The sequence below is a fragment of the Bombyx mori genome, chromosome 13 (genome assembly GCF_030269925.1).
Source record: "Bombyx mori chromosome 13, ASM3026992v2".
In the NCBI taxonomy this organism is placed as follows: Eukaryota; Metazoa; Arthropoda; class Insecta; order Lepidoptera; family Bombycidae; genus Bombyx; species Bombyx mori.
In genome coordinates, this window is record NC_085119.1 from 11,401,068 (window position 1) to 11,425,110 (window position 24,043).

Below are 24,043 nucleotides of genomic sequence, written 5' to 3' on the forward strand. Positions count from 1 at the left end.
ATTTTTAGCGTGTTCTTTGGGGATTTCAATGCATTATTTAACATATATTCTAACTATAACATATGACAAGTTTTTAACGAGGGAAGCTGACATCGATCTCTTTATTGATATACAAAAAATAGATCGTTTGTTAAAATTGGATCGTTGTACGGTGTTGTTTAAGAAATTTCGTCTTATTAACATTTTTTTACTAATACTAGTCACTGTGCCTTTTATTTCTGGCTTTTTAATTCATGTTTTTGATTACATCGATAAACCATACAAAACATTCTTCCTGGGTTTGGGCGTTACAATAACTTATGTGGATGTTCTTGTGACTGCATTTTTTATAACAAAACTTACGCTACGATTGGCTTATATTAATGATCGGATCGCGATGTATAACAAAATAAACATACCGCATAAAAAGTATTCAGGTATTCGACGTTCAATATTGTGGATATTTGGATGGCGGATATTCAAAATTATGCCAAAAATAAAAAAGAATGGAACACGAGAGAAAAAATCTACATTTATAAAGTATCCGTCTATAATTTTTAATATTCTCAAATGTTACCGGTCGATCACCGAAATATATAGTTTACCGGTAAGATTCAAACAGTTACCCTTATTTAGAACTTGCCTCCTCTTACTCCCTGAGTCGCATTCCTCATGTCTTAGGGTCGTGACCATGTCCTCCCATTATCCTTCTCTGCATGATGTTTCGCCATCTTCCTCTCTTCTTAGTACTTGCCTAAAAATATCCCTAATCTTTAATCTCCAATTTATTTCGATTCCGATAATTACAGGTTATATTTTAAAATACTTTTATTAGCTTGACCTTTTCCCCTACCTATGCTAATAGCCTTGAGAGGCTATATCAGCATTATCCTAGCGTGTAGGTGAGCTCTCGGGGCTCAAACCGGAGGTGTTGCTAACACGGGCCCTAGCAAGAGCAGTGCTTCGCAGAGTCTACCACTGGATCGGAAACGCGACCCACTGAGAAGATCCGGCGAGAAACTCAGTGGGCTGTGTCTGAGGGCTAATTTACTCGTCGAGCCCTTGGTCGCAAGCGACGGGTTCGACGAGAACGGTGACCGGTGCTTGAGGTACCTAAAAGCACCGTTAGTGGATCGGGAGGATTCGAAATGCCGTGTTTGGGGCGACGTCGACTGCTTTCCATTCTTTCCGCAGGATCAGGAATGGCGACGTCGATTGTTTACCTTTCGGTCTACAGGATCGGGTATGTAATTTCCGGCATCCACGACAAGAGGGTTTTCGTGTCGTGCCGCCTTCTCAAAGTGGCGCTACGATGCCGATTGTATATAGGTACTTACTGATTGAGTCAAGCTCCAGGTCATCATGGAGTTCCACATTCCTTAGGAACAATGGTGCTCTGACGGCTATCCTGCAAAAACGGGATTGAATGACTTGAAGGGGTTTCAAGTTAGTGCGGGCCGCGTGAGCGAACACTACACTTGCATAGGTCATGACCGACCGTATGCAAGTTTTGCAGAGTGTAACCTTATTACGAAGGGACAATTTACTTCGCTTGCAAATCATAGGATAGAGGCGTCCTAGCATGAAGGCGGCACGGTGACGTATCGTTTTAATGTGGGGTCGGAATGTCATCCCTCTGTCGAGGGTGACGCCTAGTTATTTGACCTTTGAGGCCCACGGTATGGGCTGGCCAAAAAGAGTGATGGGACGAATGGCAGTGGTGTTAACGCGCCTACTAGGGAGTGGGCTGCTCGAAGTAGTATTCGGAGGGCGACCCCTTTTAAAGAGCACCGCTGTGCTTCTAGTGTGGTTGATGTCAATTGACCTGTATCGATCTATCTATCTATCTATGTAAAGGAATCTTTCAAAGCAATTCTCATAACTTTAAGGTATCCAATTTACTTATAAATTTGCACACACTTGAAAAACGAATGACGATTCACAATTCTTATTCTTTGACTTTTGATATAACCTAGGATTATATCACTAGGAAAAAAATAACAATTATTATTTCAGCTTATAATAATTATAATCTATTTCTTTACTTAAAGAATAAATTGACGCTTTTTTCAGGTTTTCCTTATCACTGCGACTGTTTCTATTTGGACTTTTTTAGTTATTGGATCACTTGTTGCCGGATCACGCTCTGAAATCAAAGTTAGTACATATCTTTTTTTTCCTACCTATGCTGATAGCCTTGAGAGACAATTTCAGCTTCTCCTTGACGTGTAGGTGAGCTCACAGGGCTCAAATCGGGAGTGTTGCTAACACTGGCCCTAGGAAGAGCAGTGCTTCGCAGAATCTACCACCGGATCGGAAACGCGACCCACTGAAAAGCTCCGGCGAGAAACTCAGTGGGCAAGTTAGTACCAATGGCCTTTGGACTCCAATAATTTCGTTGTTAATTACAACAGACTGATTTCGATCGGCAGATGTGCAGCGGCTACCTGAATTGATGATGTGAATCCTACTGCCCGCATTGAACACATCCGTTTTATCTACCTATAGGTACTTCTAAACAGCACGTGAATAACACGTAAATAGCACGTGATTGTTTCGCGGCGCAAGTGGGCTGGATACTTTGAAACTAATTCAAACCTATTATTTAATAGATTTAACCGATAACATTTTTTAGAACAAGAGACAAAAGATTCGGTCATAAAACATTTTTGTGTTTAATCATTAATTCTTGTATTCAATGTCTTTCAAACTATTGAATTTCATTTTTGGAAAATCCAGATTGCTTTTGTTTTGTATTATACCTAAATTAGTACGTGGATATGATACATCAATATAAATCTGTATTTTATCTGTATGGAAAATAATAATAATTTCAGATATTTCCCGTTGTCGCAATGATAACAGTTGGTTTATGGAATTTTTATTACATTATTCAGTTGACTAGCTTGGCGTTTGTAAATGATTTATTTCTAATGGAAGTGAAGAATACGAAACAACTGTGCATAAGTGTGCTATTATATACATGCGATGGTGAGTAGACATACAATATGATTATTATCAAACACAAATATCTACAAAGTTGAATATATGTACATCTGTTCGTTTGAAGACGCATATTAAAAGCGTTTTATTCAGTTCAAGTGATTTGATTAAGCCGGCATTTAAATTCAATTTATAAGGAAATACGTCCCTAACACGAATCTACGAGACTCACTGTGAAAGTATTAACATCGTGGAATAAATTTATTAAAGTTGAAAAACCGCCAAATCTTTAATTAAATCATATATTCTATAAATATAGATATCATATCATTGGGCCTCTCCAATTACACGCCACTCACCAAGATCCTCAGCTATTGCCAGCCGCCATACATAAATCTAAGATGTACTCTACATCCGCTTTATCAAAATTGTGATTACATAAATCTGAGATGTACCCTACACATCAGCTTTATCAAAATTGTGAAGTGCTTAGTATCCGGCAATTATTTATCTATAAAATAATCTTGAAACAACATTCCATTTGTATTTACAATCCTAATTTAGTACAGAGGCGACGTAATCATAATGTCGGTAGAACCATCCGATTTAAAACCCAATTTATCCATAGGTTCTTTTGCTTCTGAGGTCCCACTCTTTATGATAAAATTAATAAATACCTTAATATATATTCCCTAAACAGTAAGAAATGCAAAACTTCTATATTTAATTGGTTGCTTAATCTCAACAATGAGGACACTGAAATTTTGTTAAATAACTTTTAATATTTTTGACTACACCCACAGACACCCTCTTACACTCACTCATGCTCAGACTCATTACACACAGAGGGTACATTAATACATTCATTTCAATATTTTTTGTTAATTTTTATATTTTTAAGCTCACATATTGTCACTTTTATGCTTCGATCAACAATAGTAACTGTTGATCGAAGCTTTTGTGCAATCCATAAATTTCAGTTTAATTCTTGTCTATTAACTTTCTATTTTTGTGTATCTGAAGTAAAGCCGTTGTATTATTAGTACGAGGAGCACTGCTGCTTGAGATACAGGTTTTATCACCTAGTTCAAGCACAGATGCAAATTATGATCGTGTTTCTACTTCTATGTTAATAATAAATAAATAAATAAAAAATAGATCGCCACTCAACCTCAAACAAGTTGGGCATTACAATATTGTTTTTTTTTTTCAGATTCAATAAATAAAGCCGCTAATACAATACTCAAAAATATAGAATGTGTTCCACCTATATTTTCAGTCTACGGGATTTTCGTTTTTGACAAAAGTATAATTTTGTTTTTATTTGGTATTATCACGAGCAATGTTATGACCGTTATACAGTTTTCGTACTGAATTATTACTGTTATATGTGCGTGCAGTATGACTAGGTGTATATATAATAGGTTGGGAAAAAAGTTTCTTCGCATTTTTAAGAAAATTCACAATATTTTTTAATATACTTTATTTACATTTAACTAAAGTATGTAGGTACCATTTTGTTCGATAACTTTTTGCCATCTTTTAGGCAGGGACATGATCCCATTGCTATAGAAATTTTGGGGCTTCTGATCAAAATAACGCGACAATTGGTTTTGGCAGTCCTCTTGTGATGTTGACCTGATACTGCCTAAAGAATTTTGAAGAGACCGAAACAGTTGGAAATCTGAAGGTGCAAGGTCGGGACTATACGGCGGATACATTAACACCTCCCAGCCAAGCCCTCTTAATTTTTGCTGAGTGGCTAAAGATGTGTGAGGTCTAGTTATCATGATGAAAAACCACACCCCTTCTGTTGATTAATTCCGGCCGCTTTCGCTCAACTTCTTGCTTTAATCTCATCAGTTCTTCGCAGTAAAGTTCAGAATCGATGGTCCTGCCTGGTGGTAACAGCTCATAATGAATAATACCCTTCCAATCCTACCATACACACAGCATCACCTTGTTGCGAGTTAACCCGGGTTTCGCCACAGACTGTGAAGCCTGACCGGCCTTTGACCACGATTTTTTTCGCACGTTCTTGTCGTACGTGATCTATTGACTACACTTTTGTGCTACTCTCACAGACACTGCTCTAGGTCCATAATATCGCAAACTTTTTCACGTCTTACGTTGCATTTTTACCTTTTTTTTAGTAATTTTTTAAAATGTATCGAATTTCTTTATTAGATTCACTCATCTTGACAGTACGAAAAATAAATAAAAATCACACATTTTCCTAATTGGAATTTGGAATTATCTCCTTTTTTTTTAATTATCTTCTAAAATTTAAACTTTTAATGATACCAAAACCAGCCAGATACAAATAGTATAGCCAAAGAGATTTTATTACAAGTTCATACATATTATAATGCGAAAAGACTTTTTCCCCAACCTATTAATAATATAATATAAATTTCAATCAATGTTGGTTTGCAATGAAGCTACTAAGGTGAATTAGAGCTCTACTGGCAATTGCCTTCTCTGTAATATTTGTTTTCGCATAGATAAAAAATTATGGTCGAATTGATAACTTCCTCTTTTGAAGTCGGTTAAGAAGCGTGATTTTGGTACCTTAAATAGCTTCTTAACATTCTATTATTCAAAAATACTTTCACTTTCTACGTAAATGAAGAGGCTGGTAAAATTTAGCGTTATGCCAAAGTTACTCTTCCATGCGGACGAAGTCGCGGGCAAAAGCTATATAATATAAATCTGAATTAATGTTGCTTTGCAATGAAGCTATTATAATGAATTAGAGCTCTACTGGCAATGGCCTTCACTGTAATATAATATGTTTTCGTGTGCCACAGTTTATTATAGAATGCCTCTCTTTCTTCCCTGAGCAAAACCCAATCTACGAGCACATAGGGGTAGAGAGTGATTATTAGCTTTTATTACCGTATTGGTCGCGTCTCGCTCAAATGAGGAACTCTCTGATCCTTTAGATCTACATGCCGTTTTCAACTGTTTCTTATACAGCCGTATCTCAACTCAACCGTATCTCAAATCAAATTAATTCAAAGCTAATTCAAAATCAAAGAATCCCATATCATAAAATTTTATAACAGCTGTCTATGAATTCCAAACAAATTCCGTAGTTGCTGGACACGTAATATGCTGTAAATAATAGTATCTTGTGTACAATAAACAGGGAGTTCTTAAGTTACATACTTAGATTTAAATCATAAGTATAGCATATTTATTTATTTATTAGACTTCACGTAATATTTACATCGGCAGACTTAATGCCTAAGGGATTCTCTACTATTCAAACAAAGGTAGTGCAGAGTAAATAATGGCAGGTACATTGTACATATACAAAAAGAAATACGTTCATATATAAATATACCGTACTTTATACCGTATTCAGAGCATATTATTATTAATAACAACATTATGTTCGTAATTATTGATAATGCACTAAATTCGTAACAATGTCTCAATAAATTTAACGTACTTTTTACTAACCTGTTGAAATAAGCTTGGGTGAATATGTAACAGCATCAGTATTTCATTTGAATTTTTGTAGTTGTATTAGTTTAAGTACATTGTTTGTGAATTTGGGTAAATAAAAATAGTGTTTCAATAACTCAATTGTTTTATTACACAAAAAGTACATGTATGTTTAACATCGAAATATAAATTTGAAAAATATTGTATTCGCTATCCTTATCATCTATACCCATTTCTTGTTACGTTAATTATGGATAAATACTGTAAAAATAATTTTGAGCGACAAATGTTTTTTTACAAAACTATTTAAATTAATCCAAAAGCAAAAATTTTCATTTCATTATTGATATTAGAAACAGCTCACGAGACAGGCAACGGTCAAGTTTCAGGGACACAACCTTCAGCAATGAAGAAAGCGACGAAGAAGAATTGATATTAGATAAATTGTAATGATTTTTAATTAATGTGACAATTTAAATGACGCATATTGTTGTTTAAAGGTCTTATCGTGTATCTTTGTTCTATCCTGGTGGATTCGAATGAAGAAATCTTGATTATAACCCATAACACGCTCTACTACTAAATAATAGTTTTAATAAGCAAAGCGTTGGTCTGGTTTAAAGCCTAATTTATCTAAAGCTGGGTTGCAAGCGAAGTTGATCATCGGCGGCGGACCGCACATCAGTACTAGAACATCGTTGGACGGCGGAAACAAATGGTCGCGCATCATTTCATCGTTGATGAAACCGGAGCTGTATTTTCATCATGAGAAAAAAAAAAATTCATATTGTATGGCATTGTTTTGTTTTAAGGAAAGTGAATAGTCACCGTCAAGATGTGTCTTCTGGAACATCTCCTAAATTTTGATACGCTTCATATTCAAGCAAGGATTCTTTTTTACCATACCCATACTAAGGGCTGAATGTTATACTTACATATAATTTTCAACAAAGACATTGAGTTTGACCGAGAATCGAACGCGGACATCGGAATACAGTACTCACAGGGGCAATAATGCAAGTCTTGTTTTTTAGAATTTTTTATGTTAGTCATTAGTCATTAGAGGCCTTTCCAGTTTCGCAACGATAGGTGGGCGAGTAAGGGCTCAGATAGGAGGTGTGGGATTTGCTAACAGCTACCCGAGTGCCTCCAAGGGTGGCCTAACAACTCAAGAGTAGCTGCTTCGCGAATGAGTCTACTACCGGATCGGAATCGCGACCCGCTTAGAAGATCCGGTGAGAAACCCAGCGGGCTGATGTTTAGGTTAGGTTGCACGTCGAAATCTTTGCCGAGTACGACGAGTACGGTTACCGGAGTCTTTAAACCTTATCCTTGTATTAGAGCTAAAGGCGTTTAAAGCAAGGATTATTGTATCTGATGGATCCGTAAGGATGTGGAAAGTCTTGTTTTGCCGGTCTGTTGCTTCATTTTGCTATGCATGTAATTTATTGAGCACCTTAGTCGTTCTACACTCCCTACGACTATCTTACATTATTACTGGAGGTTGGTACGTTTAGGTTTCATGTTAAATTGTACCTCCGAGATAATTGAGCACGAGCAGTCAATATTTAAACATAAGATTCATTCACACACGATAGGTATATTGCAGAATGGTTATTTAGTAGAATTTTAAATTAACCATAAGCTTTCATTGCACATTTTCTCTCTCCTATTTCGATGGTGGACCCTTAATGAATGTAGAGTGAGAGTGAGATAATAGAAAGCATCTCGCGAACTACTCGACCGCGGAGAGAGGTCGTTTCTCTCATACACATCCATTTGAAATTTGATGATTATTTCAAATAAGGCATCTGTACTGTAGATTGTGGATAGATAGTTTTCCGTAATACGCCTTAACTCGTGTTAGCCCCGAGTATAACTTAACTGTTATTAAACATGCTTAATAAATGAAAGAATCCTGAAATGTTTTTAAAATGTATTTTATTCAATTTATCAAGTAAGCGTATTGGTCGCATAACCAAAAACGCTCTAGAGGTTCTTTCGTCACAAACTAAAAACTGAATTCGTAAAATATTAGACTGAAATATGAGACGTAGTGATTTGTAAGAAAAAAAAGAATGCATTTTAAGGTTTTTATTAGATTTATGTAACGCTTCCGTATATGGGTTTACAATACGCTAAATTAGCTACTTAAAGACGCATCATATACTTTTATTTGACAAATTGATAGATATAAAGTATATTGTTTTATTTAAAAAAAAAAACATGTTCGTGAAGCGATGGCGTTAGCCAAACGTTGTCATGTTTTGTATGTACTGTAATTATCTTGTACTATACTTGTGTATGAAATGCTTACGAGCAGAAAAAACCGAGGTAAAGATGTAATGAAAAAAAATGTAACTAAATAAATTTTCATACATTTTATGATAAAAATCTTTGATGCAAATTGTTGACACTTTGACAGCTCTGGTTTGCTGGAATGAATTTTTACTGATGAATTCTTAGATTTAGTAAAAGCTGTAATAATAAATTGCTAAGCAATAACATTATAATATATAACACAAATCCGTCCAGTTTATTTGATTTAATTGTGATAATGATAGATAAATAATAATTATATGACTGTATTTTTACAAATGACAAACTAGGATAATTGATAACATTTCGAAACTACCTTAAAAGCGTTCTATGTGATTTCAGTGATACTAGGACCTAAACGTAAGTGATTTAAACATGACATCACTACCATAAGTTTTATTGAAGTCGAAGATTTAAAATGCAACTAAAAATAATTTTCAACTCTGGATAAGTTAGTTAACCATAATATTTTTAATTTAGGAAATTTATCTTATCTACGAATTTATCTAAATTTATCTTTTATAGAATATATATAATTTATATTAACTTATAGACAGACGATCGTACTAATGATACCTTTGATGATGGGACGGAAAGAAAATATCGACATTAAACACCCAAAGAGCAAATGACCCATGAAGCAGCAATGAGATCCACGACCCTCGGCCTAACACTCAGGAGCTCTAACAACTACCCCATCAAGTCAGTCGAAGTTTATCATTATCTATCATTGCGAAAACAGCATTGATATATTTTATACATGTAATTCTTCACAGCGTTCAATTTTATAAGTAAGCGAATTGTAATAAAGTCACAATGAGGTTTGTGACTAAACTGCAGATTTTTATGAAGATGTAGCCGTCCATATTCCACATGTCGTAAACGGAAAATTGGGGGGTTGACTCTTCTATAATTTTTAACATTCTTGTTGCCTTTTCTCTGAGTGGACCTGAAATTATTATTTTGTTAGTATAATTGCTAAAATATATTTGCAAATATATTTGCATAAAATATAATTGCTATAATTATATATATAGGTATATATTAAATGGGGATATATATCATGAGGTTATAAAAGCATTAGGGCCAATTCTGTAAAAATAAATGAATTGTGTATTATAATAATTAATGTATTATTAAATACGTATTATAAAGTTCCAATATTATTGTTTTATACATTTTATGACGTCAACTTTGTTTTCTAATGACGGAGTTCGAAAAGGTGACTTGAACTATGGATATTACAATCGTTCGTTACAATCTGTTTCTCTCTTAATTTTTCGAATCGATATATCATCGTTCTATCAGTAATTATATCAGTTTACTACGATTACTAGTAATAAGGCCCATTGTAAGTGCGTTCGGGTAGGTACCGTCACCCTGCCTATTTCTGCTGCGAAGTAGTCGGGCTTTCCGGTTTGAAAGGTCGGACATACGTTATACAATATAATAGAGATTTGACCTCATGTTCCATGGATGAGCGCATTTTACGCTCCATCACGGCATCTATGATCTTCAGTAAACATTTTCACCTAGGTAGAGACCTTCAAGCTCGTTCATTACACAAAAAAGTAACTGACTCGCATATGGACTGAAAGGACGAACAAATCACGTATCCAGGTATAATTGATACTCTCCTTAGGGGAGTTTGGGGAAATATGCTATGTAAGTATGGTACCTTCTTGATATTGCAACAGGACAGCAACGGCCAAACGCTTAGTCTCTCGTATTTCTCTGAAGAACAATTCACAGCGTCCGCTTACATACAACGCAGTGAAAAATCCAATAACTGAATATGTCATAATATAATAGTTTGTTAAATTCTTTGTTTCTAAAAGCTGCGAAAACCGTTTCATACTTTAATAACTTAAAAATTGATGTACGGGCACTTAACGGGCACAAACACTTACATAATGTTATGTTCGGCTAGTGAGTTTCTGTAGCAATAATAGCAGTCAATTTGGAGAACCTAATCCATGTATTTTTTACTTGTATTAAGGCATCACGACCCGCATAGCTTCGATTTTAATGATATGCATATTTATGTTTCGCTACGTTCATTATTGCTTAGATGGGTGGACGAGCTCACAGCCCACCTGGTGTTAAGTGGTGACTGGAGCCCATAGACATTTACAACATAAATGCGCCACCCACCTTGAGATATAAGTTTTAAGGTCTCAGTATAGTTACAACGGTTGCCCCGCCCTTCAAACCGAAACGCATTACTGCTTCACGGCAGAAATAGGCAGGGTGGTGATAGATTCCTATCCGCGCGGACTCACAAGAGGTCCACCACCAGTAATTACGCAAATTATAATTTTGTGGGTTTGATTTTTATTACACAATGTTATTCCTTCACCGTGGAAATCAATCGTGAACATTTGTTGAGTACATATTTCATTAGAAAAATTGGTACCCGCCTGAGATTCGAACACCAGTGCATCGCTCAACACGAATGCACTGGACGTCTTATCCTTTAGGCCACGACGACTTCGTCAATTTGGACTTCAACCGAAAGGTTAACAATTAGGTTTGTTTAAGTCCAGTGCTCCTCCTTCTCCTCCTCGCGTTGTTTTCCTCATTACTGAGGGTCGAGACTCCCCCGCTGCATCAGTTTCTCCCGTACGATTTCCCTCCATCTGCTGCGATCCTTTGCATTGTGGAAATTGATGCTTAGAGAAGATCGTATTTGGTCCGACCATCTCGTGGGACTGCGTACTCTGGGGCGTTTGCCATCTACTTTCCTGTCACCATCAGCTGTTCAAGATTGTGACCCTCTATACGAGCAATATGTCCGAAGAATTCCAGCACCCCACGAAGGCATATAGTGGAAAGTCTGGCTTTGGTATGAAGCTCTCTCAGAATAGACACGTTGGTGCGAAAGGCGGTCCATTTGTCAAATTCGAATAGCGTCAATGCTTGTAACGTGTACACAAATGTAATTACATACATTGATACAAAAATTGATACACGGGCACTTAACGGGCACAAACACTTAAACGGTACATAATGTTATGTTCGGCTAGTGAGTTTCCGTAGCAATAATAGCAGCCAATTACCCCAATTTTACCCAATCCATGTATTTTTTACATCATCACGGCCCGCATAGCTTTGTCTTTAATGTTTTGCATATTTCTGTTTCGCAACATTCATGGGGCACAGTTTGAAGATAATTTGGACTTCGACCGAAAGGTTGACATTTTGTTTTTACGTTGTGAATTCTATTAGGTTTGTTTTAAGTCCAGTGCCCCTAGACGCTGTCAAATTCGAATAGCTTGTAACGTGTACACAAATGTATGTAATCAACATAATCTAAGGCAAAGTCGCATGGACTGTTTATGAGTGACCCAAATCCTGTCTGAAAAACTTGTCTTTAGAATATGATGAAATCTACTCACTTCGTGCTTTGACTTACATTTCTTTGTACCGCAACGAAGCAGAGTTCGAAGGTTAGCAGGCTCAATACAACTATCTTTATGCAAAAGAGGCATACCTAAAAAAATTAAAACATGTATATGGGTAAGGCCGCCAAAAAGTAACCATTTTGATGGATGACTCCGCGTCCGGCATATTTTTTAGAATAAATACAATAATACTATCATGTTTTATTGTTTTCCTGGCAAAAGGCATCCTTTCTACAACTGTTACAAATACGCAAACGTCTGTAAAACTACTTCTTTGTATTTAATTATGTAGTTTTTACTACGATAATACGAATTGCTAGAACAAATTCAAGTGTCCCAAATGATCCCCCATCATAGTTGGAATGAATTATATAAGTTTCAGTTTATTCCACCGGCAATAGAATTTTTTTTTTAAAGAATCATTTATGTTAGGCAATATTTAATTCCTTCATGAAAATCTAGCTATTGAAATATCAATTATTTGCGAATTTTAACATCACGTCCTAGTATTTTAAGCTTTTATGTTACAGATTTTAAGTTACCAAAATTTTTACAATAATTTAAGAATTGAGCAGTAAGAATATGTTTTATAATTGGGCACGCCAATATCTAACTTACTTATGGTATGTCACGTACTTATCGGCCATTAGTGAGATGATACGTGAGTTAGTTTGGTCCGCATCGTGTTTTTGTCCAACAGAAAAAAAGTTTTTACTGATTTTAAGGTAAGTTTGTATCGTTTTGCTTAAATCGAAGGATAATTTAGTAAGTTTAATGTTTAAATAAGAGCTCTAAGCTATAAACGTTGTTAATTATTCATCATAGTGCCCTAGGTTCGAGCATCTTTTGAAAAGAGGGTAAGTGTAAGTTACTTTTATGTTACTATTGTTGTTAATTTTTAGTTACGTAGCATAAAAGTGATGTAAAGCTTAGAACACATTTGGAATTGTAGAACAAAGCTTTAACAAAATGATAAAATGATAAAATTATAAATTATAAATTCAAACACATCAACAACTTTTAAGTTATCCGGTAACTTAAGCTTTTATGTTACATGAGTCCAATTTAACGGCCTTACCCATATATATACCAAAAATAAATTACGTCATCCTGATGAAATCTCAGAGCATGGCCAGTATTCTTTACTGAAAATTTTGAGTAATTAATAACATTTTACTTGCCTGAAATCTATAAATATCGGTAAACATCGAAAATCCTTCGAATATTTGCTTCAAATAAACATCTGTGTCGTTTACGATGAAGTCATGTGTTTGTGCAGCGAGGTACCTCGTAATTCTATTAGTTACAAAGTACCTTACAAGTTTCGGTGGTTGATTTTGATTTTCCGGATGAACATGATTTTTTATTATAGCATTCACAAAACGAACCCGTGTAAAGAAAAATAGAATTAGATTTGAACAGTGCGCCATTTCGACCATAAATATTAATTGACCGTACAACAATCCAAATAAAGTAACCAGTGAGTATTCATTCAACATTATCGTTGATATTACAAGGACAACGTAAATTAATATAATGAACGTAATCGTAAATATATTAGCTCGAATAACCGTTTTGTTCAAAATGTTGTTGTGATCAATCTTCATATTGCGATCAATTCTCTGCATCATGATGCAGAATGCAGTATTAGTTTCCCCATTAAGAAATCGCACATGAATTAAATTTGCAAAAAAAGATAATTGATCCAAACCAGTCACAGCCAAAAAAAGATAGTACACGATACTGTGTTGGTAATATAGAGGTAGATAAAGCTTCGTGATATTAAAATACAACAAAGAACAAATTATTATGCTCATTACAGTGTAAAGTTTTTGACCGAGCGTCGGTATAGTAATGAATCTGGCTTTCAAGTGGACTCTGCATGATCCTAGCGCCATTTGCACCAAAAATGGAAAACGAAAAACCCGAACGAAGTCCTCATCTAAAATATCTTTTGATAGATACTCTGGAGACTTCATAGTTATCATTGCACTATTTTCAACATTCTAAAAAAAAAATCGTAAGTATTTTAGTATATATAGGTATAATTAATATTTTTTAATATATTTATAGATTGAGTTACAAAACCGCAAATTGTAGCAACACTATAGTGTAACTGGCCGTAACGCCGAGCAGATGGATCGGTAATCGAGTGCCAAGTGTGTAAATGTTGAAAACTGACATCGATCGTTTTGCTTCGAGTAGTAGCACTATTTGCTTAGAGCTTCTCCGGGATATGTCTGTCAAAACAAGATACAATATGTTAAATAAAACTATATCTTCCTATTAATACTTGTTTTTTTTTTATCTAAAACTAGTATAGTTATTAGGTATTATTATTAGTCGGTATATTTTTTGTAAAATACATTTTATATGTTTGTTTTGTTTTGGTAAAATATAATTAATGTATTTCGACAGAACATCACTATGACAAAACATTAATTGAAATTAAATTATTATAGGTTATAATTTTCATTTCTTAATTATATATTATTTATGAATAACAAATAATAAAAAAATCATTAAAATGATAAAACAACGAACTAAACTTGAACCTAGTGAAGCTTGGCTAAGATTTGTTGTGACAGACGTTGTGAAATATATCCGTTTTGTTGAAGTAATTCGTTCATTTATGGTAAGAAGCCCCACTTCGATAAAGCGACACGACACGAGAACCCTCTTATCGTGGCCGCCGGTAGCTGCATTCCCGATCCCTCGGACAGAATGGAAAGCAGTCGACGCCGCCCCAAACACGTCATTTCGAATCCTCCCGATCCACTAACGGTGCATTTAGGTACCTCAAGCATCGGTCATCGTTCTCGTCGAACCCTTCGCTTGCGACGAAGGGCTCGACGAGTAAATTAACCCTCAGACACAGCCCACTGAGTTTATCGCCGGATCTTCTCAGTTGGTCGCGTTTCCGATGCGGTGGTAGATTCTGCGAAGCACTGCTCTTGGTAGGGTTCGTGTTAGCAACGTCGTCAGGTTTGAACCCCGCGAGCTCACCTACCAGTTAAGGTTACGCTGAAATAGCCTCTCAAGGCTCAGCTTAGGTGGGAGAAAAAAAAAGGCAAAAAGTAATTAGTAGTAATTATCAGTAATTATATTATAAGCTTTGTTGAGGTTCCAACCAAACAACGCTGCTGTACAAAAATTCGCACGAGAGACGCGAACGTATAAATTTGGAACAAACAAACGCAGAGATAAATTAATTTTATATATTTCGTAATTGACGTGGTTTCGTTAACTACCATGGAATTATTAAGTTATCCTTCATACGCATTACTGTAATTGGAACACAACATTAAAGCATCAATATTCTAAATTAATACGGAGAATAAATATTTATGCTGCAATTAATAACTGATATGACGAATAATTACAGTACTTCAGTTAATCTCATTAAATTCGAGTAACCTTAATTTGAATAAAAGTATTTGTTTAACGTGCTGACTTACTATCCTTTATTATATTAATAAAAAAGTAATAAGAACCAATAATGCGGCCAAATTAAGAAAACAAAATTGAAAGTTTTAATTAATGTTACACAAAAGAGCACGCTTCATTGAGCAATGACGTTACCTTTCAAGTGTGTCATTGTTCAATGCAGTCAGTGAGTCATAAAATCTTGCTTATCATCAGCGAATGAGTGCATGGACATGGCGCATAACTTTTTAGTCATATCTAATTTCGATGTTAAAGCTTCAGCAATAACACATAAGCTGAAGAATATCGTAAGCATGATTAGTAAAGCCGTTAGCATACACAGCATTGAATCAACAATGGTAGAGGTCTGAAAAAGTTTTTTTTAAATTATAGTTTAATTAAAAAGAACCATAAGTGAGAACAGGTTAATAAAAAATCAATAGGTATATTATTTTTGTGCAAATAAATACCGGATTTTTTCACCCCGCGAATATAATTTTAATTGAAGGAGCAATACCTACTACCTACGTAAAACACCTAGTGCTTAGAAACCATACGTTAAAACGGCTCCTCTTTTAATAGTTTCACGTAAGGTTCTGTGAAGTTTTTCTTATTAATTTCTTTCAATCACAATTGAATGATCTGATTCAAAAATTTACAGTACCTCAGCGACAAAAATTGGTAAAAGATTTGTATTGAATGATTGGTATTATTGAACAAAAAATTTACACTCCCATATAGATTCCATGGAACTTCACTTGAATATTTCTATCAAAACCTACTTCAGAGTCCAAGAATCGCATTTGAAAATTTTTTTTTGCGTTACGGACATAATATAATCTGATTTAGACAAGTACGCAGTAGAAACGCACGTAGTACTTGGGTGCTAGTCTGATTTAGGCCTGGTTGGTGTAAGCTAGTATCGCGTGTTTTGTCTATATCGTATTTGAAGGTATCAAGGTAAAAACTATGTAACTAGCGATTTTTGTGCAGAACCAAGTTTATTAATAACGCCGCTGCGCCGTAGACGAATAAAGATATGATATTGTTACCTACTGTTTAACAGATATGATGAGATTTTGCAATATTACAAGAATACAAAGCATCATTTGACATGTGGATAAAAATATCTGTGAAAATACAATATTCAATATTCGAGAAGCCAAATTTATTGAGGAGAGCAAATGAGAGTGCTCACTGGAAATTGATAGATGTCGATAAACCATACAAAGCATTCTTCCTGGGTTTGGGCACAATAAGTTGTGTGGATGTTCTTGTGACTGCCTTTTTTTTTAAAGAAACTTACGCTACGATTGGCTTATATTAATGATCGGATGGCGATGTATAACAAAATAAATATACCATAGATTATACACTTAATATATTCGTAAATATACCGCTTAAAAAATATTCAGGTATTTGACGTTCAAGATTGTCAATATTTGGAAGGCGAATATTCAAAATTATGCCAAAAATAAAAAAGAATGGAACACGAATGAAAAATTGTACATTTTTATAGTATCCGTCTTTAGTTTTTAATATTCTCAAATGTTACCGGTCGATTACCGAAATATATAGCTTACCGGTACGATTCAAACAATTACGCTTAGTTAATACTTGCCTCCTCTTACTCCCTGAGTCGCATTCCTCATGTCTGACGATTGTGACCATCTCCTCCTGGCTCCATACTTCTCTGGATGATGTTTGGCCATCTACCTCTCTTCTTAGTACTTGCCTAAACATATCCCTAATCTTTAATCTCCAATTTATTTCGATTCGGATAATTACAGGTTATATTTATATAAATTCTCCTTTCTCCTATCGACGCCGAAAGTTCGGTTTTCGTCCCGCTGTACAGGGAAGAAAGTGTAACTTTTCCTCCTGCTGTACAGGGAAGAAAGTGTAACTTTTTCTCCCTGGGTACAAGTGCGCATGCGCGTTAGTGTCTACGTCTGCTTTCACGCGCCTAAAATTCTCCGCCATTGTTGTGCTCGGGTAATTTGTAATATTGTGTTTAGCATAAAAGTGAAATAAACAAAAGGCAATAAAATTTAATAGTGAAGTATTAAACAAATATGAGTTCATCAATTCATCAGACAGTTCTTATTCAATTAGTAGTAGTTTATTTAAAAATTTAAAAAAACAGTTAAATTGTTTTTTTAGATTTTAGAAGATATAGATGAGGCAACATTTTATATCACAAACCTCATTCAAGTGGCTGCGTGGCATTGCACTCCAAAATTAAGCGATCATACTGTTAGTAATAATATACCTATGGAAATACGCCACAAACTTCAAGTAAAGAGAAAGCTAAGAAGGCAACTCCACATGACAAGATCCGATACAGACAAAAAAGAATTTAATAAAATCTCAAGAGAACTAAAAGAACTAATCAATGAATCTGTCAACTCAGCATTTTATCATAAAATATCAGGGCTCTCAGCATACAAGAAGGACAATTATTCTTTATGGAAAATCACCAAAAACTTCAAAAAACCTAAAAGCCATATTCCACCAATGAGGAAATCGCCAACCGACCCTTGGGCCAAGAGTACAACTGAAAAAGCTGAGCTATTTGCAAATTACTTATATGAAATATTTACCCCTAACCTATCACCAATGGAGGACTATGAAAAAGAAGTTGATGTCATGATTAATAGTGACCAGCAGCTATCCCTGCCACTCAAATCCGTCACCCCCAGGGAACTTACGCAATGTATACAGTCTCTTACAAATAAAAAAGCTCCTGGTTTTGATTTAATAACTGGTGAGGTACTTAAAAAATTGCCCAAAAAAGTAATAATATTTTTAACAATGTTATTCAATGCTATCCTCAGAGTACATTATTACCCAAAACTCTGGCAAATAGCACAAGTCTGCATGGTTATAAAGCCTGGAAAACCAGCGTCAGATCCAAGTTCATATAGGCCCATAAGTCTTCTACCTGTGTTGTCTAAGGTGTTTGAAACGGTATTTCTAAAAAGACTGAAGCCGCTTCTTGACCAGGAAAAGATTATACCTGATCATCAGTTTGGATTTCGGGCGAAGCATTCTACTGTCGAACAAGTACACAGAGTAGTTCATAAAATTCGACAATCTTTAGAAAAGAAGGAATACTGTTCTGCGGCATTTATTGACATCAAGCAAGCTTTCGATAAAGTCTGGCATAAGGGATTACTATATAAATTGAAAACCCTCCTACCGAATTCTTTTTTCATGCTCCTGAGATCCTACTTAAAACACAGAAAATTCCAAGTCAAATTTGGAGAGGACTGTTCGAAGCTGTATAATATTAACGCCTCCGTACCCCAGGGATCAGTGCTTGGTCCGGTCCTGTTTTCTATCTATACTGCAGACCTGCCTCAATCCCAAGATGTTGTAACTGCGACTTACGCTGACGATACAGCTTGTCTGGCAAGTGACATAGATCCACATAATGCATCATTACAACTACAAGTACAGCTTGACAAAGTGGATGCTTGGCTGCAGAGATGGCGATTAAAACCTAGTGTAACTAAGTCAACGCAGGTAACATTCACCCTTCGGAAAGGTGTCTGTGGCCCTGTTTACATGGAAGGTAAAGCTTTACCAAATGCCGACTCTGTGAAATACTTGGGATTACACCTAGACAGAAGATTAACCTGGGCGAACCATATAAAAGCAAAAAAACGAGAAGCGAACTTGCAATTTCTCTCTTTGAATTGGTTACTGGGACGCCAGTCTTCACTGTCACTAAGTAATAAACTCCTGGTCTACAAAGCGATTATAAAACCTGTCTGGACTTATGGAATAGAACTGTGGGGTTCCGCTAGCAACTCGAATATCGAGATCTTACAGAGATTCCAGAACATTGCTCTTAGAACTATCTCAAACGCGCATTGGTTTGTAAGAAATAGTGAGATTCACGAATACTTAGAAATGCCGACTGTTCGAGAGGAAGTCAACAAGAACAGCAAGAGATATAAGGAAAGACTAAATGAGCACTCAAATGAATTGGCAAGGTGCCTGCTAGACACAACTGGAGATGTGAAACGTTTAAAAAGATGGCAAATTTTAGACTTAGACCAAAGATACTAAATCTACTGCTGTAATTGATGACATTTAATGTAATGTCATCCACAACTCGAACTTCTTGGAACACATCTGATTATGGCTATAGAGCCGATTGCAGATAAATATAGAGAAAAAAAAAAAAAAAAAAAAAAATTGTTTTTTTATGAGTATGGGGGGGGGGGCTCCGCCCCACCTACCGCCGGCTAGGGCTTCGTCCCTGGACCCCGGCTCGGTACACCACGAACTTTCGGCCTGGTAGGAGAAAAAATAGTATGTGCACCGCGCACAATGTACTATTATTAGCTTGACCTGTTTTTTTTCCCTACCTATGCTGATAGCTTTGAGAGGCTATATCAACGTTACCCAAGCGTGTAGGTGAGTTCTCGGGGCTCAAACCAGAGGTGTTGCTAACACTGGCCCTAGCAAGAGCAGTGCTTCGCAGAATCTACCACCGGATCGGAAATCATCACTGAGAAGATTCGACGAGAAACTCAGTGGGCAAGTTAGTATCAATGACCTTTGGACTCCAATAATTTCGTTGTTAATGAAAACAGACTGATTTCGGTCGGCATATGTGCAGCGGCTTCTGTAGCATTCACATCATCAATTGAGGTAATTGATGATGTGAATGCTACTGCCCGCATTGAACTCATCTGTTTTATCTATAGTTAATAGTATCTGCATAAATAATAATGAATGTTTGCATGTTTGTTCTTTAATCGTTTCTCAGCTAGCTAAAATTCAATTATTCTTTCCTAAGCTAGCTAAAATTCTTGGCACTTCAAATTATCTGTTCTGTTCAAGATTTCTGTCATAGTACCTCGAAAGGACGACAGTGGGACGCGATATGTTAGAAAACACTTGTACACAAACAAGAAAGTACAGTAAAAAAAAACACGTGTGGCACTCGGGGACTGCCGCGGTAAAGCTATTGCATAGCATTTTTTATCAACTTATGCAATTATAATCAGACAATAATAATTTAATAATAAAACAGTAATAGAACAAGACCACGTTATATCTATAAAAGTTAACAACAGCAAGACATTAACTGTCCCTTTCACACTCATAAGCTAGACCGCGCCAGAGAGAAATGGGCAGACTTTTCATGATGCGCATGCAGTGCGACGTCACGTCGCGCGCTTATTCACAAACACTCCACAAGCCCAACGTGTGAATGTGTTGAACGCGAGCTACATGGTAGGCGGAGTGGGGTGTTAGGTTTTATTTTTGTTACGGAATTTCTTGATTCGGTCACCGTGCTCAAAGCAAGCGATTAAAACTATGCAATAGCTTAATATTTCTGGTTACACAACCGTTATCATTAATTTAATTAATGATTATGACGTCACAATAAGGCATCTGTACTGTAGATTGTGGATAGATAGTTTTCCGTAATACTCCTTAGCTCGTGTTGGCCCCGAGTATACCATGACTGTTGTTAAACATGCTTAATAAATGAAATAATCCTGAAAGGTTTTAAAGGTATTTTATTTAATTTCCTCCAATCCAAATCCTATTGGTCATTTTTTTTAATTTTTTTTTTTTATTTTATTTATTTATTTGGGAAACAAACAGTACAATACAAACATATAATATTTAAAAAAATATAGCTAAAACAATAACCAAATATGTTTCCACAATCAAAATCACATATAAGTAAAGAGTGAACAAGAAGAGAAATTTAGAAAATTAAATAACAAAAAAACAAACAAACAAAAGCAACACAATACGCACATATTATTTTATACATCAACTATACTACTTATCGGGCTAAATCACCTTATAACTGTTTTAAAATAGCTTTTCTATATGCTACAAGTGACAAGCAAAAGATGTCAGCATTAGAGAACTTAGCATCATACAACCTACAAGATCTACGGACAAAAGAGTTAGATGCATATTTCGTTCGAGCCGTGGACATGTGAAAGGTCTGTTTAGAACGCGCGGAAATATAACTACATTTAAATGAAATTTTGGAAAGAAGATAGCTAGAATCAATCTCATTATTTATTATTATCATATAACCAAAAATACTCTAGACGTTCTTTCGTCACAAACTGAAAACTGAGTTCGTAGTGAGCAGTCTACGATTGCTTGTAGATTTGCATTAGTACTTATTCGACTGAAATATGAGACATCACATAACACGGGTCAACACTAAATTTGACTTTGATTGCAAAGCATAAAATTTCGATATTTTATACCGTAATTAGACAAAAAAAAATTTAGCATGAAACAGTTTGCTTTTGAACTTTAAAAAATTCACCACATATGAAACAAAATGCATCAAAAACACCTGATCGTTGTTTATGACTCGAGTGCCATCTAGTGGCACTGTGTAAACGTAAACACCTCACTTTCATGGCGCGTTTTTTTTGAAAGTATTAAAATTAATCAAAATTTATAAAAAAATTGAAAAATGAGTATTATTACTATAACTATCACACAAGTAAACTTTATACCAAAAAAGGAATTTTATTTTCGTTTTTGTGAATAATTAACTTTTTTTTTTTTTTTTTTTTTTTTTTTATTGCCATTGTAGGCAGACGGGCATACGGCCCACCTGATGGTGAGTGGTTACCGTCGCCCATGGACTTCAGCAATGCCAGGGACAGAGCCAAGCCGCTGCCTACCGCTTAATACTCTCCACAAGCCTGTTTGAAGAAGTTTGAAGAAGGACATGTCATAGCGCTCGGGAAACACCGTGGAGGGGAGCTCATTCCATAGCCGGATGGTACGTGGCAAAAAAGATCTCTGGAAACGCACTGTGGATGATCGCAGTGGCTCCAGGTAGTATGGATGAACTCTACTCCGGTGGCGGGCGGTGCGATGGTAAAAACGAGATGCTGGTATCATCTCGAACAATTCCTCAGAGCACTCCCCATGGAACATACGGTACAAAATACAGAGGGAACCGAAGTCCCTCCGCAGACCCAGAGGCTCCAAACGATCCGAGGGAATGGGATTATCGACAATCCGAACGGCCCTCCTCTGTATGGAGTCAAATGGAAGAAGCTGGTATTTGGGAGCCCCAGCCCAGAGATGGGAGCAGTACTCCATGCGAGGCCGGACTTGTGCTTTATAAAGCAAAACTGGAAAAACATAGTATAAACGTTAGGGGAAAGAACGAATTTTTTTTTTTTAGAGTTGTGTAATTTGTTATGTAAGTGTCGTTTTGTATTTTATTGCTCTTTTTTTTTATAGTATAATGATTTTAAGAGCATGCAAAATATGTATATTTTATACGTATATATCCATTACATGAAGAACTCTTCATGTAATAGTTTCAATAAAAGACGGCAATACATTGTATATCTTGATCTACAAGAATTATCCATGTTCAATCTCGCTTTGTGCAATAATTATGCACCTACTATGCATGGATTGGTCATTAAGTTTTTTAGGTTCCATTACGCGTACCAATTTCGTAAAATTTTTCATTCGGCCACGAATAGAAAAAAGGCTACGTACGAACTTAATTTGTAATTATCAATAATTATAAGTTATTTAAACAGTTTCTGGTAAGCAATTTCTGTAAATCGTCGCTTAGCTAACAAGTCCTCCCATGTTAAATTTGCTTAGTGTGTAAGAAAAAAAAAATGCATTTTAAGGTTTTTGATAGATTTATGTAATGCTTCCTTATATAGGTTTAGAATACGCTAAATTAGCTACATATAGACGCATCATATACTTATATTATATTTGACAAACTGGTAGATATCCTTTTTTCTTGTTTTATTCCTTAGATGGGTGGACGAGCTCACAGCCAACCTGGTGTTAAGTGGTTACTGGAGCCCATAGACATCTACGACGTAAATGCGCCACCCACCTTGAGATATCCGTTCTAAGGTCTCAAGCATAGTTACAACGGCTGCCCTACCCTTCAAACCGAAACGCATTACTGCTTCACGGCAGAAATAGGCAGGGTGGTGGTACCTACCCGCGCGGACTCGCAAGAGGTCCTACCACCAGTTCAATATTTTGTTTTTGTATTTAAAAAAAAGCATGACTGTGAAGCGATGGCGTGAGTCAAACGTCATGTTTTGTATGTACTGTAATTACTTGTGTATGAAATGTTTACGAGCAGAAAAAAACGAGGTAAAGATGTAATGAAAAAAAATGTAACCAAATAAATTTTCATACATTTTTTGATGAGAATCTTTGATGCAAATTGTTGATGAAAATCTTGATGAAAACATTATTTATGGGACATGGGATGCAAGCCGCTCGCGGGCCATTTTTTGTCAGCTCTGGTTTGCTGGAATGAATTTTTACTGATGAATCCTTAGATTTCGTAAAAGCTGTAATAATAAATTGCGAAGCAATAATATAGAACAAAACAAAAGATATAATATAGGACAAAAATCCGTCCAGTTTATTAGATTTAATTATGGTAATGATAAATAAATAATAATTATATGTCTGTATGTTTACAAATAACAAACTAGGATAATTGACAACAT

At 35.6% G+C, this 24,043-nt stretch overlaps 1 protein-coding gene across 1 annotated transcript; it reads right to left on the reverse strand.

The window, feature by feature from the left end:
* Positions 1-8,302: 8,302 nt before the first annotated feature.
* On the reverse strand, positions 8,303-14,090 carry LOC100174820 (uncharacterized). Its single transcript, XM_004927755.4, has 4 exons — positions 13,280-14,090; positions 12,110-12,187; positions 10,373-10,532; positions 8,303-9,643 (listed from the first exon to the last, which is right to left on the reverse strand). The coding sequence occupies exons 1-4, from the start codon at positions 14,084-14,086 to the stop codon at positions 9,480-9,482; spliced, it is 1,209 nt and encodes a 402-aa protein (XP_004927812.3). The 5' UTR covers positions 14,087-14,090; the 3' UTR covers positions 8,303-9,479.
* Between the last annotated feature and the right edge of the window lie 9,953 nt (positions 14,091-24,043).